The following is a 16,893-nucleotide window of genomic DNA, read 5'->3' on the forward strand; positions in this document are numbered from 1 at the left end:
GCATCCATATAACCCTCTAGACACTATAACTACTATCCATGCATATCAATCACACCATACATACAAGATTAGGGTTTGTGTTTTAATTCAAATCAAGAACAACAATCAATCATGTATCAATATCAATCTAGTTATCAATCTATTATCCAACTAACAAGAATCATAACAATCACATACATACAAGATCGGCCGATTTAGGGTTTTCACACAACCCATCAAACATCAAAATTAAACAACAAAGAGGTAAGAGATGATCAAGTATACCTTCCTAGCACCTAGTTCTTGGATTAATCTCTTGATTTGATGTGTATATGTGTGTGATGGTGGACGGCAGCCGTGGGTCAAGAGAGGGAGAGAAAGCCGATCGGTGGTGTTGTAGGTTTAGAATAATAGGTTAGGGTTTGTTTATTAGTGATATATTTATAACAAACAAGTTACACTCTAGTCCTTCTACTTTCAAGTGTTGTTTTTCTAGAACATTCTATCCTAACTTGCACATAATCATGACAATAATATAACACATAATCCTAACACATAGTTATCACATCATTAGTGTTTTAGTGTGCTTCGTTTATTCCTCAATCGTTTGCGTTTCGGTGCAAATCCCGAAAGACTACTACACATGTAGTAAGTGTTAAGCGTCATTTAAACCCTAGTTTAAATGTAATGAAGTATGCGTTATAGATTCAACGATCTTAAAGTTTGAATTAACGGAGTTTGAGTTAACGAGGTTAACTGAAATTGACGATTGTCACAACTTATTCAACAATATATTTTACATATGTGTCCCCTCTTGTTGGGCGTAGGCACCATGATTCATTACGGGTCATGCTGCATTGAAGACGGAATCAGGCAGAGTGGCTAAACATGAGTTGTTTAGAGAATCAATTTTTTAACAGAATCAGATTCACTATTCAAAACATGGTTACGAGTAGCTTATTGTCTTGTTACGTCCACTGTATAGTAAACGTTTGTCTTTGAGCAATATAAGTGATTTACTTCTAAACATCTTGATTGTGATTATTTGAAATAAGGTAAGTAGTTGATACCACTTTAATCGATATATTTTATTTTAGATATAAGAGATAACATATAGTTTTAGTAAATAGTTAGTTTTATTAAAATGATTTGAGAAGGCAGTCTCAATATTTTTGAGCTTAAAGTGCATGTTTGATAAAGTTTGATATTAACAAAATCTGAATATGTATAAGTTTAAAAAAATGATATAAAATGACTACATGCATATTGAATACGATTTAATGTTCTATAAACGACTGATTCATTCAAAGATTATGATAAAACAAGGAATAAATAAAAGTGAAAGCCTGGGACCAAGACCGATCGGAAACATTAATGTCTGAACGAGGGATTCATATTCCGACATGTTTTTTGCTTTTCCTTTTATCCCATCTCAATAATATCTGTTTGAAAATGACTTCGATTGATCACCTTTCGATTCTTTCGAGATATTTGATTTCACTGTCATGTTCCCTTGCACAAATCCAAATGCATTCAAACCTATTTACCTCACATTATCATTCTTTAATCAAATAAATATTTTCATTTTAACATTTTATTTTTTAGTAGCGTTTGAAACTACCTTTTATACTCGAATGTCAATGAGTTGGTGGTAGAGTGATGAATGAGAGACTTGATGTTCTATATGACTCAGGTTCGATTCATACCACCATCAATTAGTTTTCGGCAACATCGAGTGATGATGAGAGAGTATGTTAAGTTCACTAATTGGATCTTTGAACTGAACAGGTTTTATCTCACCGCAATGCCGTGCCTTTGAGGGAGTCTTCACGGGGCGTTGGCTTTAGATGAGGTTTTTCCACGTATCGAAAGACGAGTGTATTCCGATATGGTTTTAGCTAGTGACACATTTAGAGGATTCAATGGTTGTTCAAAAAGAAAAAAACCGAGTGAGCCTTCTTGAGAAGAATATCAACCTTCCATACTGATGTTGACGATCCAAACCTGAATAACTTAAGAACACCATAAAGGAGAAAACTCACCACTATAAAAAGACCCTTCCATAAGTCAGGTTTGATCCCGAGACATTAAAGATCACAAGACATTAAAGATCACAACCCGTAACCATTTAAATAGACGGCCAATCATGTATAGCATGAAAATGTTTTACATTATACCATAATAAATCTTTCTTAATACATGAATTAATATGGATATAAACATTTTTGTTTATTGTTTGTTACATTATAGCATCATATATTGTTCTTAATACATGAATTAATATGGATATAAGAATTTGAGTATCGTTTTTATTATGCCATCTGATGTTGATATTATATCATTTGTTATGTAAATGTCCTACTAATCAAGGAGATTTTTGCAGAACAAAAATTAATTAAAACGCAACGTAAGTTGCCATATCTTCGTGTGTAACAACATACGACATCCTCCATTATTAACAGATGGTTTGCAAATAACCACCGCGACACATTTTGGCGAATGTTTTAAAATAACTAGAGTTGTATTTGTATAAACAGAAATATATGTGAACTTTGAAGAATCAACAATGATGAATAGCACTAAAGTGTTGATATAAAAATTAGTGACATGGTTTATGGAGACTATAATTGATATGCATTTACTCCTAAGAAGATATGTTATGAAGTGAAGAATGTGGGTCCTTGAGATAATGTTCAAGGAGCCAAAAATTTGCTTTCACTTATAACAAAGCAAATAAATACCACTCAGTTAGAATATTATGTTTCTTTACTTAGCTGTCTCTTTAATCTTTATTAAAGCAATTCTCTTTGCCTTTAAATTCACAACATAAAACCCACCCTACCACCCAATCCCTTATTCTTATTGTTCTTGCTTCCAAGTTCAAACCCCCATATTCTTAACTTTGCCCATACTCAAAACGACACCATTCTAAACTAAACCCTTTTGCCAAAATATTTGTTACTATCTCTCAACATTATTTGGAAATGTCTGTGCAGCAAGCGGATCAAACGCCGTTAGTTTACCCGGTTTCTGAAACAAACCCGCCCTCCCACCGTCAATCGGATGGCTCGTTTGGGTCGGTTTTCATAGTGTTGGCGGTGATAGTGGTCATATCAGCGGTTGCTTGCTTTCTCGGGCGGTTGTGTAATAAACGCCATAACAAGATGAAACCAGCTAAGCACAGTCGGCCACCAAAGAGAAAGATATGAAACCTAGCCGTAACGCGTTCCAAACTAAAGATGGGGATATCGAGTTCGGGTTTGATAAGCGGCTTTCAAGCGCCAAAGTGGCTGCTAGCAATGAACCAAACATGGGTCCGAAGATGGGTCGACCTGACTCATTTCGTGAACCAAACATGGGCCCGCCCAATTCTTTTCGTGACCCAAGCATGGGTCCAAACATGGGGGCGTCCTAATTCATTCAAGGAACCGTCAATGGGAAGGCCTAACTCGTTCCGCAAGGGTGAATTTAGAGATGATCATGTGAGGTTTGGTGGTAATCAGGATCATGAGATGAATTTCAAATCTGGTACAGGCCCACAACATTATTGAATGTAGAGAGTACTTTATTGTATGATAGATTTAACCAAAGTTTGGTTAAGTAGATGTTCTCTAATGGTGGTGTGTTCATGCTTATTTCTTATTATTATATGATTAATTATGAAGTGGTTGTGGAAGTAACATCTTCACTTTAATGAAGGTTTAAATTCAAGTGTTAGTGTTCTTTACCATAGCTTTGCTTATTTGTTTCCTAGATCCAAACATGGTGATTGACTTTTGTGACATAAGGTCACCCGCGCCATAAAAACAATATCTTTTAAGTCATCTACTTATAAATGGCTCGACATGGGCTATGCGTTGAGTAAAATCTAAAAGAAAACTTCATATAAAAACGGTAAAATTTGGACAAAAGATCAATATATTTACCGTATAAAGCTTTGTATTTAACCGTAAAATTTGGACAAAGAGTATTTTTAAGCCATCAGGACCCGATTTGACCTGTACCAAAAACCTAGCCCAGCCTGCCCATAAAACTTTAAAGACTTACCTCAACTACTTTAAACTGGCTATTTGGTTTTTCTTTGAGCGTCTCGACTCCCGTTTGCATCCATTTTGCTTTTCCTTTCACTTCACCTTGAATAAAGTCCATATAACATGACAAATTATGAATTTAGATCTTTGAATAAACTGGAAAGAAAAAAAAAAGCACAGCATTTCTGTCATCAACATTAAAATGTTCTGCATAAGCACATGAAGCTTAGGTGCAATTTGACCAAAAGCATGCCAAGATTCAAGTTAAAAAAAAGGTATAAAAAAGAAATACAAGCAGCTAATGTCTCTATATTGGCATCTTGAATGTTAAAAGACCATGCTAATGCCTGTCAGATTCTTCGTCTATTGTCATTTCGTGGTCTCTTAGAAGACCCTGCTTTCAAAGTGTCTGAATCTGACTCGATCTAGAAAATACAAAACAAAATATTAAAAGATTATAGAAATACCACTGATAAATAGAGGAGATAATGATAATAGTTTATTAGTGCAACTTATTGAGTTTTTCCCTGACCAATCGAACCGTCTGATTCATCGACTCTACTGGAAAAATAATCCTGATATAATAATTAACAACAAATGTTTTGAGTTGGCACACGTAAACAAACTCAGCCATACAAATCTGAATTACTGTGAGAACAAAAAGAACAAATCTGAAATTGTTAAGTTTTTGATCAGTTGTTCATAGTTCATACTCCATTACTCCATATTATTTGTGCTTCTTTATACACATGGCTTGGTTATGTATATAAAAAAACCATCAAACTAATTTCTTCATATATTTTTAAATTTTGTAACGTATACCTACATATGTGTAGGTTATATAACAATCAAACTAGATTGTTCAAATTATTCTTGAATCTCATGAAATATGAATGAGAAACAATAAACATTAGGTTTATACCATTTTCTTTTAAATATATAAGTTTAAAATTTGAAAAAATCAAGGTTTGATTTTGTTATGCGTCTTCTCAAATATAGTGTTCCGTATAGATCCCTCCCCTATGTCAGTAATATGATATAAATGTTGCACCTGATTCGAAGAAACTGTTGAGGGAAAAGTTCGCTGTGAATAGTAGTAATGTTGGGCCTGTATCTCTAATGGGTCGCTGTAACAATAACATAAAATCAGATTTTCCAAAATAACTAAGTATTATGTTTTAATACTCGGGATAAAATATATAAATTAGATTATAAACCTTGTTGAATATTTAATGGCTCAGATATGAAATTCTTGTGGATTGAATAGAACCTGCACTGGAAACAGAAGGACCCTTGGATCTTCCAGCTGAAACAACAAACACACAAACATATTTTTAGTACATACATAGAATGATGCTAATTTCTAAATACCTTACGATTAAGTCTAGCAATAACTTCTTTTCTTCTTCCTTCCAATTTCTCCTTGGTGTCATCAAGGCTCTCGTATTGTGGTGCATATGAAACTTGAAGCCGATTTCCAATAAAAATCGATTCATCCAACTTCCTTTTGGCAAACCTACATGAAAGAAGCTTTTAAAAATACTCTTGCATTGCACATAAGTTTAATCAACTAATAAGAGTACTCGCGATGTGCGATGTATATATATTCTAATGCCGTATGACAAATGATTTGTTTAAACCACCTGGCATTGTGAACATGATGAAACTTGATCCAATAAACATCAGTAAATGGTTCACAGTCTTCATCATCCAGTGGTACAAATCTACAAAAGAGAAACATAAAATCAAACTGAGCTTTCAAAAGTAATAAACTAAACGAATCATGCTCAAAAAGCACTCTTACGCAAACATAATGTCATACAGGTGAGAGCAATAACTGAACCATTAACCAAAAACCAAATTAACTGAAAATTGGTTATCATTTTTTTTGTACCCTCATTTAACCGAAATTGACCGAACCAAACCATTCATATTTTCATGTATTTCCAAGAAAAACCTTTACCCCAAGTTTGGTTTTGGTTATCCAACAAAATTAGCTGAACTGAAACCGAAAACTGAACCGATTAAACATTACTGGTTAACAAAGTAGATTAACCGATGACTTCAGCTTCGGTTTAGGCTAATAACCGAACCGAACGGTGCACAGCCATATCAATTACAGCATCACAATTCGAACGTGCACTACTAACACAAAATGATATTATCCGGCAAAAAGCAGCAAATTAGCTTCAAAATCATTAAACTAAAGTCATCAAATAAAACAGCATGTATATGTGAGTGAGTGTGTGTGTGTGTCACATAAGAATTAGTATCTAATCTTACTCGTCAATTGACCCTCATTTAACCGAACCGAACCATCCATATTTTCATATAATTCTAGCTTATATACCTCCATGTCATGTATTCCTAAGGAAAAACTTTACCCAAGTTTGGTTTTGGTTATTAAACGAAATTACCCGAACCGAACCAAAACCGAATAACTAATTGAACAAACCAAACCGATTAATTGATGAGTTTGGTTTCGATTTAGGCTAACAACCAAACGGAACGGAGCACAGTCGTATCAATTAAACAACATCATAATTCGAATGAGCTCACTACTAACACAAAATGATATGATATTATCCAGCAACAAGCAACAAAATTAGCTTCAAAATCAGTAAACTAAACTCATCAAATAAGACCAGCAAGCAGCATGTGTAGGTGAGCATGTGTTTGAAATAACCGAATAAACTGAACCGGTTGACCGAAAACCTACTGGTTCACAAAATAGATCAAGTGATGACTTCAGTTTCGGTTTAGACTAGTAACCAACCGAAGCAAACGGTTGTACAGTCATATCAATGAAACAACATCATAATTCAACCGAGCACTACTATCACAAAATGATATTATCCAGCAATAAGCCATCAAATAAGAATTAGTATTAGTATCTTACTCGTCAATTTGACCGTATCCACCTAACAATTTGTGCAATTCGTCACCGCAACCTAACGCCGGAACATTCCTCACGATCAAATACCTAATTACAAAGATTACAAATCAACAAGTGAGTAGTTATTGAGGCTCACATAACAAATACAACATCATAATTGGAAATAAAATATTCAGCAAAGCAAAATCAAACAAAAATAGATTGGTATTACGAACTTTGATTCGTCGCAAACGGTATAAACACGTACCGCAGGTGACTCGTCTTTGTTACGCGCCATTTCCTCCTACTGAATCAGTTTCGTCACCGATCAAAAGCCCCAAACTGGAACCCTAACTTGTTCATGTTTCGGTTAATGAACAAGCCTGTGTCCGTGTTTGTTTTGTTCATTTGCAGGCCTAGGCTAGACATATTTGTTTACTAGCTTAAGTTCTTAAAATTTAGTCTCGTGAATCTAATTGATCTTAAAGTGATAAGTCATAAGGAAGTAAAATAAGCAATCCCAAACACCCCCGAAGTTGGCTCCGAGCTCGTTTATATTCCTGAACTAAAATCAATCCAAACAAGAGGCTAATGTGTGGTTCGTTTTAGTTAAAAACTTTTAGCTTCTGGTATAGGTTGATACGTGTATCTACTTTCTAAACTAAGACTTAAAATGTAGGGCGTCCCCAAGAGTCGTTAAAATTTATTGAGCCGAATGCGAGAAAATCGGCCTTTAGTTAAAAAACACATTATTGGGCTTAAACAACTATATGTTAAAATGGGCTTATTTGGATAGTGCAAACAATTTTTTCTATTGAAATGGGTTTAAATAAGTTGAGTAATTAGGTTTAAACATTAAGAATATATATTTACTTTTAAAAATGTATATATAATTTTATTTTTAAAATCGGCCTACTAGGTGATCGGGTCGGGAGGGGGGGGGGGGGGCTCGACCACCCGGCTCTCCTTCAAAGTCAGGCTTGTTAAAACACCTAATTCATTGTTATGATATCATACATGTATGTCGTGTATACGTTATTATGCATATACTGCATACACATTTTAGGACTTAATGTCTAATAACACACTTCATTCTTTATTCAGCAGTTGTGATTACCGATTTTAAAAACGGAAAGAGCAAGTTAGTCGTATTGTGAACTTGAATAGGTTAATTAGTCGTTAGATCGGTGGAATCTACGAGCTAGGCTGGATGGTTTGTACATATTCATAATTTTATTTTGTATATACAATTCTCATTTGACTGACTAATCTTAAATGAAAACCAAATTGAGTGTTAGATCGACAGATGGTATACTACTTTTTTAATACGTAGTGAATTTATATATGCAAGAGTTAATTAAAAATCCAAAATTATAAAATCAGTTTGTATTTGGGTTGTTACAATAAATGCTACCTTTATTCATACAATACTTCCAAAATACTTAAATACATGTAACTAGAAGACGCTACTCTGGGTTCATCATTAAAGCTTAAATTTGATCTATTTTTATATGAAAATAAATTTTCTTTTATGCTTATTTTGATATTTATATACACACACCTTTTTAAGAAATCTAGTAGTTAATATTCTTTCAAATTTGTCCATATGTTTCCATTTTCATGTTGCTCAATTTCTTTTATAGTCTATCGTTATTAGTGTGTGATCGCAAGATGTCCCTCCTTATAAGTTCGAGGGGTTTTTCTATAGTAGAAGGCATGTGTATAGAATTATTGGGTGTGTGAATCCGCATTTATGAAAAAAAATTATAACAAAGACAAACTTTGCCCTCAAACTAAGGTCTCTGTAAATTGACACAACCTCATTTTATGACTTGATCAGTAGTTGTGATTACTTTGCACTTCTCGCCAATTTTGTTTTCTTATAAGACACGTCTTTCGTATTTTACTTAATTTCATTAAAAGTAAGAGCAAGTGATAGGCTAAAATGCATCTAAAAGTGATCTTGGAGTCTTATTTTTCACTATGTATGTCTTACATTTGTCACACCTATATTGAAAGATATACATTATGATACATATACTAGTATGTTATGTAGTATAATTTTACAATTCAACTGATTCTAAAATAACAAAATATGAATCAAATTACAAGTGAGAGATTAATAAAAAAAATAATTCAAAAACATAATCCACATAAAAAACAAGATGATGTTATCTTAAATGATTGAATGTCCGGATTTGAACACATGGACAAATTAATGAAAACCATGGGTTGCAATTCCCCTGTATTGAGTGACTAAAATATTCTACCAACCGTCTGCTTGCCATCTATGATTATATGAATTATAACATCCAAAGCATACTCACGGGAACCCATCAAATATGCAATTTAATCAAACTAACATTTCACTCTCATTCTCTATGTAATAAATACATCATCATGAGACATACAGCTGATATAAAACAGTTCTACCAATTAAAATTAATATTATGTTTGTTGACTCACCAGTGTAATAAAACAAACTCGTAACCTCTTAGCGTCTAAAACAGGCAATATCGATTGGTACGATCAATGGTCATATGATACATATTACTAATGAAGATATCGGTGTCGAAGATGGCAAATGATAATACAAATACGAGTAGTTAATACCTAAGATCAAATTCACATTATCTACACAACGATGTTTTTGTTGATGACTTTAATTTAACGAATATTATTTTAGTATAGTTGGATTTACATAAAACCATATACGAGATTCTAATAAGCATCAATACGGATTATAAGGTATCCGGTGAACACTCACTCAAGACCACTCTAATCACATGTGTCACTAATAACACTTGATTAGTACTAAATTGCATAATGTAATTTCCGTCTAGTTTTTTCACCTTTTGCATGCAATTATAACCGCCAATTGTACTTTTTCACAAATAGTTACAACATTTCACCATAATCATGTGATGGTTCCCTACATACAAAATGAACTACAAAATTTACATTTTCATTCTTAGAATAATTTTTGTCTTATCTGACTACAGATTTCGTACATTCAAAATACTTTAATCTGACATTAAAAAAAACATCCACGATTCAGAAAGGAATCGAAGTGGACTGAAATACAAAACCTACATCTTTACCCGGTTTCAACACTTTATGAGATAGCCACGTAGGCTCATAAACTATGATGTGGACAATATGAAAAGGGTTTGATATAATATGAAATGATAATGTGTGAGAGGCTATACATGGCTCAAATGATAGGAGCCATATGTTGCTAACTAACAAAGGGGTTCGACTGTGTAGCCCGTGAATGCATGTGATCCCAAATTGAAGGCCTCTTATCTCATCTTTCTGTGTTTGGTTTCGACAACTAATTATTTATATAACGGTCCTACACACTCACGTGTCCATCTTTGTCTTCCTACATAAAACGGTATTTATGAAAAGTGTTACCACAAACAAAATACCCTTAAATTATTTCAATTGGTTTATGTATCAAAATAATAATAAACTAGCTTGAATCAAGTGGTTTTAGTTGATTAAGTGTGTCAAAAAAATATTCTAACGCACTACTAAAAAAAGAGTATCATCTACGTAGAGTTTTTGACGGCAACAATTCATTGGTAAATACCAACAGACCGGCAAAATAAATAAATGTTTTAAAAAATGTTCATTAAACATGATGTTGCCGACAAATATGATCGTCAGTGATACTTCTTTATTTTGTAGTAACATGACACAAATTATACTTGCATTAGACCATTTTTTATTTAACTCGGTTAACTTAGGCGTTGGAAACTTCAAACTGCAATCTCGCTTCAAGTGATAATATCTTGGTTTCTTAACTAATAAAATTGAAATTAACACCCTCAAATCTTTTGAAGTATAATAATTCAACATTTCCTCTTGATTATAAAAGAAATAAACCCTATTGACTGATATTAATCAATACTAACAAACTAATCAATAACACTCATAACTTTCAACTTCGTTACCCAAAACAATATCCCACTTTAACTAGAGTGGATCAATACCGCTGCCGTCATCACCCGACGCCACCCCCTAGCTTCCACCAAAATAAAGATTTTAGTTTGCCGGCAATTACAATTGATGCATAGATAGATACATTTTGGTGCAATAAACCATGTTAAAAGAACAAAAAATAATATCATGAAAATGATGAAATAACAATGTATTTGGTTGTCCACTTCAGTAATCATATATACGTACTCGACGTGATTATTTTAAAGTTTATAATTAACGACAAATGATTAATTCAGAATATGACAAATAATAACAAAACAAAAATACCAATTATTAAGATGTACAAATACTAACCAGAAAGCATATTCATGGGGACCTACTACGTGGTGAGCTTATTATTTATATGTATCTAATTAATCGTTTGTTATTACTTATTCTATTCCCAGTTAACTTAAATTAATTTGCTTCTACTTCTGATATATTTGTGGGGCCATGCATAATCTTTTACGTACTTTGTATCTGTCGTTTTTCGCTAATTACACATAAATCAGTTCATGTGATCCGTTAATATAACCATCAAAGGTTTTGTGTATTTTTTTTTTAGATATTTCTCTTTCATTTTTTGTTTGTTCAGTCCGGCTAATTATTTAAATATCGATGGTGTAAATGAGCTCGAGCTTTAGATAACAATCAACCAGGCCTAGACTTGCGAGCATAAACTAACATATTATTTTTTTAATTAATATATTTAAATAAAAATTTACATGTAAAATAATGAAAATCAATTAAATAATAAGTTTTATGTAATATATATAATATATAAAATAATTAAATGGTAAACAAACCGAGCTCGAGTTTAAGAAAATATTCACGAGCCAAACTCAAGCCAGCTTACATAGTTTACATATGGGTACCTTAGCATCTAGCATCCTTGCTTTCTTTGAATTTGACACTCGTCTAGACCATCCCATGTAGACAAAACTTCGAAAGGTGGTTAACATAAATAAAAATCAAAGTAATTGTCACAATTGATTTACGACAAATCAAAACGAACATTGACTAAACATACAAGAACAATAAATTTGTTCATTTAATACAAGGAGCGTACAAAAACATGTCTTGTTCGTTCATTTACATTCATGAAGATTTGCTTATTTACTTCATTCACATCTACTTATGTATATGTCCATGCATGCATGCCTACGTATATGTATGTATGTTCATATAGCGGATCAACAAACGGATTAATTAAACGAACACAAACTTCGTTTAACGTAGATGATCAAAACGGCTGTTTGATTTGTTTACAGCACTTGACTATTTAATGATGATTAAAAAACAGGGATCACCAGCTTAATGCTTGGAGAAAGAGAGAATTCACATGGCAAATCTGCTTAACCAATTGGCCAACTAACATACAATAACATATTGGCATTTAGGCAAATGGGGACAATTAATGGGACCATATGTTGCAACCCCAACTAGAATTCACACAAAAGAAAGAAGTAACATGTAAAGTTTGAGAATAAAAAATGGAATGTCAGGCGCTAGCAAACAATCTCTTGCTTTGCAGACCTACATTACTCTTAAAGTCCTCTGCCTATATAAACACCAAACAAACTCATCTAAAATCCACCAATCAAACACATACACACACAAACAGAGAAACACACATTTGCCAATCACATGGGTAGTTTTAGTTTCAAGAAGCTTACATTTGCATTTGTGGTTGCAATTCTAGTATGGGCGTCAAGCTTGGAAACATGCAATGGTAGAAGGGGTAAGCATTGGAGGCAAAACAGAGGTACTTTTGAGTTCTTTGTACAAGAAGAAAGGAAATAATCATGGACATCAAGTTATTGCGGAAAAGCCAAAACCGAAGTCAAAATCAAAACCGAAACAAAAACAGCCTATTCCAACTCCGGAAGAACCGTTAACTCCTCCATCAAAAGGTTCAAAGTTTAATGTCCTTGACTATGGAGCAAAAGGGGATGGTGCTTCTGACGATACACAGGTGAACAATGTTTTAATATTTATAATCTTGTTACGTGTTTGTTTAATAAATTCTGCATAGAATGTGTAGCCTTCATGCTTAGGAAATTAAAACATTCTTCTTAAATAATTTAGGCTTGTGGGTCCCATTTCCATGATACGAGTATAAACGAAAACAAGACCCGTGACGAATATGAGAAAAGAAGTTATAAAGTGGAGTCTAAACACATAATGCATGTAGATAGTACAACTCTTAGGGTATCACTATTTGCACCAATTAAGATGATTGTGACCCTCATTTGAAAATGTTCACTAATGTGTCAATGTGAGGGTGTGATCGAGCGAGTCAACCGGGTTAGATAATGGGTCAAGACACGTTTGGGTTGAACTAAGTCATTTTTCAGCTCTGGCACGTAAACACATTATGTCCACTTTTAAAACATTCTATAAATTTCTAATGCATTATTATGATTACGAACAACCAATCAAAAAAACAGTTTAAGTTGAAAGCATTAAAATTTGAGTTATAAAGTTTTAACGTATTTCTGGAACAACAGAAAATAAATAATTATACAAAATCAGCAGCCGGATTACATGTTCAGCAGCCGGTCCTGTTTTAAAACATTTTACATAAAGACATCTTTGTCACAAGAATAAAGTTTGTTGTATAACTTATGTCAGTTTCTAGAAGACAGATGGCAGTTAACTTCACTGTTGTGTGTATTCTTTATTAAAGAGGGTATAAAATCATTGAATAAAAGGAATGGAAGAAGTTAAATCAGAGCAAAAAGATAATAGGAATTGGATGATAAAACATATAAAAATTAGTTGGGACCACTCACAAGACTCTCATACGTCAGTTTGTATGGTCCTGATTCCCAACAATAATTGTATGCTGTCAAATGCAAACTACCAACTGTATGACAAATACGTGTACATATTTTTTAACAGTAAATGTTAAAAACAAATAAATAAATTAAATTAAATTAATTGTTTCAACAATATGCAGGCGTTTCAAGCAGCATGGGCGGATGCATGTAAAGTGGAAGCGTCAACGATGATCGTGCCATCGGGTTATGAGTTCCTCGTGGGTCCCATATCTTTCTCGGGTCCATATTGCCAAAGGAACATTCTTTTTCAGGTATTATGCAATCACATCGTTTGTTAAAACAAAAGTATCGGTTTCGAACTGTTTACTTATAAGTTATAAGTTAGATAGATTTAGGGTATATATAATCTCAAATTCTCAAAGTCAAAGGGTCAAATAAAAGGGTCCATGAATATATTTATGAAAAAAAAAGTAAAGAAATGCATAAACTATTGCAGCTTGATGGTACAATCATAGCTCCAACAAATGCAAAAGCATGGGGTAAAGGTCTCCTACAATGGCTTGAATTTACAAAACTTGTAGGACTCACAATCAAAGGCAAAGGCACCATTGATGGAAGAGGTTCAGTTTGGTGGACAGATTCTGTCCTTGATGATCCTATTGACAATGAAGAACAACTAATTATCTCATTAGACAATATCACAGTTATCGGAAATCCACAAGTAATTTAAATCCATCCCACTCCTTTTAGTTTTGCTACGGTTTTGTGCTGTTGTTTTTCTGTGTTATTGAGAAAAACTAAAGTAGATACATGAAAATGATAGTTATACAAAAGATTCGTGTGTCAATAAAATAAATAAAAAATGGCTCATGTTTGTATACTCCAAGAAATTATTTATAAATCATGAACATAAAGTAGATACACGAAACAATTTCGGGTATTCCATGACTATAGACGTAAAAAAAACTCGATATGAAGAATGAACCCTAACATATAAATAGAAATAGAAATAATAATTCTCTTTGAATTGGTTATGACAGGTAGGCAGCTCATTAGAGGGAAAAATCATCATCATCATCATCATCGTACTCAGTATATCCCACCAATAGCAAAGCTATGGTAGGGTCTGAGGAGGGTAAGATGTAGACAGCCTTACCTCTACCCCATAAGGATAGAGAGGCTGCTTCCGGTGAGACCCCCGGCTCGATAGTAGTTTTGCAACAACCCTTGGACATAAGGCACATAGCACTCAATCATCGGGACCGGCTGATCGGTGCATGTACCCTTGTCTATCGGCTATCAACGCCACTACATGATGCCTGATTAACCGTCCGTCACTTTTAACGTTATTTTCATGAGATTAGTAAAATAACGTCAAAATTAGTGCAATTTCACTTTTGCCCACCCGAGGGTTCACACATATATACATCATATGTGCGCACCGCAAGCAGGGCTAATTTAGAGGGAAAAATGCCTAGTACAAAGCCAACTGTAAGGATTCCTTATAAATATAAATAATAATAATAATAATAATAATAATAATAATAATAATAATAATAATAATCATGAATATACTCTTTAATGGTGTTTTTAGTGACATGGCAAATACTTTGTTTATATACAGGCGTTGCGGTTTTACGGGAGTTTTAATGTGACAGTCACAGGCATAACAATACAAAACAGTACTCAGTGCCACCTCAAGTTTGATAGCTGTGACGGAGTTCTAGTGTATAGTTTTAGCGTTTCGTCTCCCGGTGACAGCCCCAATACCGATGGAATTCACTTGCAGAACTCCAAGAATGTGTTAATACACACCACAGATCTTGCTTGTGGTAAATAATATTACTTTACAAAGTTTGGTTATTAAATGAGCTACAATAGAAACAAATTTCATATACAATAAAGAATTACTATATGTTACATGTGATGCCATGTAACAGTACACATATACAATAAAATGTCACATCCATCAAACTAAATGAGACATTTAATGGCAGCCATCCATTCTCATTATCCACCAAAACAAAAATATGTGACCAATAATGCTACATAAAACAAATGCATCTTGACACATACTTGACCTTCTATCACCTTATCCAAAAAGTGTGCATACACATAAACAACTAAATCATTTTACACCTTATCTAAAATCAGCTAATGTTTCGTGTAGGTGATGACTGCATATCGATACAAACAGGATGCACAAACGTATTTGTGCATGATGTAAACTGTGGACCCGGGCATGGAATAAGCATTGGAAGTTTAGGAAAAGATGGGACAACAGCATGTGTTTCCAATATTACTGTCCGGAACGTTAATATGCATAACACAATGACTGTTGTTAGGATCAAAACTTGGCAGGTACACATTAGCAACTATCGGTTACAGTTAAACTCAAATATATACTCTCTAATAAAAGGCTACAAGTTTTGCCACTTGTCACTCCTACATTAAACCTCACCCCTTTTTATAATGGTAAAACAATAGTTATCATTCTTAAAATTTATGCTTCAAAATTTGTTAGTTTAATATTTACTTCCTATTTTTTTTTCAAACATTTGATATTTATAATTATCTTTTACTTTAAAATTGTTTTAAAGACTACTGTACAACGAGTGTAAGTGTTTAACGGGTTTATTGTTTCTTGTATACTAATTATTTATTAAATATTGTATTTTCAAGAACTACTCGTGTAGTACACGGGCCTCAAACTAGTAATAAATATTATATGAAACAACATAAAGCTATCACACAAAATAACAATTTTAAAATGTTTTTTGTGCAGGGAGGGTCAGGTTCAGTGCAAGGAGTATTATTCTCAAACATTCAAGTTTCTGAAGTCGAGTTCCCGATCATGATTGATCAATACTACTGTGACCACAGTAGCTGCACAAACCACACGTCAGCAGTGGCTGTTTCAAACATTGCCTATGAAAACATTAAAGGAACATATACAGTTAAACCGGTTCATGTGTCATGTAGCGACAGCAAACCTTGTCAGGATGTAAGGTTAACTGACATTGAACTAAAACCCATGCCTAAAGGCTACCACATGTATGACCCGTTCTGCTGGCAAGCTTTTGGAGAATTAAATGCTCCTACTATCCCGGAAATTGGTTGTTTGCAGCAAGGCGCACCATCAAGCAGTTGGGATCCTGACGAAACTGGATGTGCAGCATAACATACCAATGTAGTTTCGGTTTTGTCCTGTTGTTGTCATTGTACTTATAATGTACAT

At 33.6% G+C, this 16,893-nt stretch overlaps 1 protein-coding gene and 1 pseudogene across 2 annotated transcripts; one reads left to right on the top strand and one right to left on the bottom strand.

Moving 5' to 3' along the window:
- Nucleotides 1–5,228: 5,228 nt before the first annotated feature.
- On the bottom strand, nt 5,229–7,245 carry LOC143544934 (uncharacterized). Its single transcript, XM_077036907.1, has 5 exons — nt 7,122–7,245; nt 6,910–6,993; nt 5,654–5,734; nt 5,387–5,526; nt 5,229–5,316 (listed from the first exon to the last, which is right to left on the bottom strand). The coding sequence occupies exons 1-5, from the start codon at nt 7,181–7,183 to the stop codon at nt 5,240–5,242; spliced, it is 444 nt and encodes a 147-aa protein (XP_076893022.1). The 5' UTR covers nt 7,184–7,245; the 3' UTR covers nt 5,229–5,239.
- A 4,901-nt stretch (nt 7,246–12,146) lies between these two features.
- Nucleotides 12,147–16,893, top strand: LOC143544953 (polygalacturonase At1g48100-like; annotated as a pseudogene). Its single transcript, XR_013137341.1, has 8 exons — nt 12,147–12,847; nt 13,835–13,966; nt 14,152–14,376; nt 14,796–14,797; nt 15,104–15,146; nt 15,280–15,487; nt 15,826–16,016; nt 16,441–16,893. The product of XR_013137341.1 is annotated as a polygalacturonase At1g48100-like (transcript).

Source organism: Bidens hawaiensis, unplaced genomic scaffold (genome assembly GCF_021521415.1).
Source record: "Bidens hawaiensis isolate Kalapana, Puna unplaced genomic scaffold, B.hawaiensis_p1.1 tig00013805_1, whole genome shotgun sequence".
Taxonomy (NCBI): domain Eukaryota; kingdom Viridiplantae; phylum Streptophyta; class Magnoliopsida; order Asterales; family Asteraceae; genus Bidens; species Bidens hawaiensis.

Coding starts and splice junctions, on each gene's coding strand:
- LOC143544934 (XM_077036907.1), bottom strand. CDS start 7,183: ATGGCGCGTAACAAAGACGAGTCACCTGCGGTACGTGTTTATACCGTT. Junction 5,527..5,653: donor CATCATGTTCACAATGCCAG/GTGGTTTAAACA, acceptor TCTTTCATGTAG/GTTTGCCAAAAGGAAGTTGG. Junction 5,317..5,386: donor AGTTATTGCTAGACTTAATC/GTAAGGTATTTA, acceptor TTGTTGTTTCAG/CTGGAAGATCCAAGGGTCCT.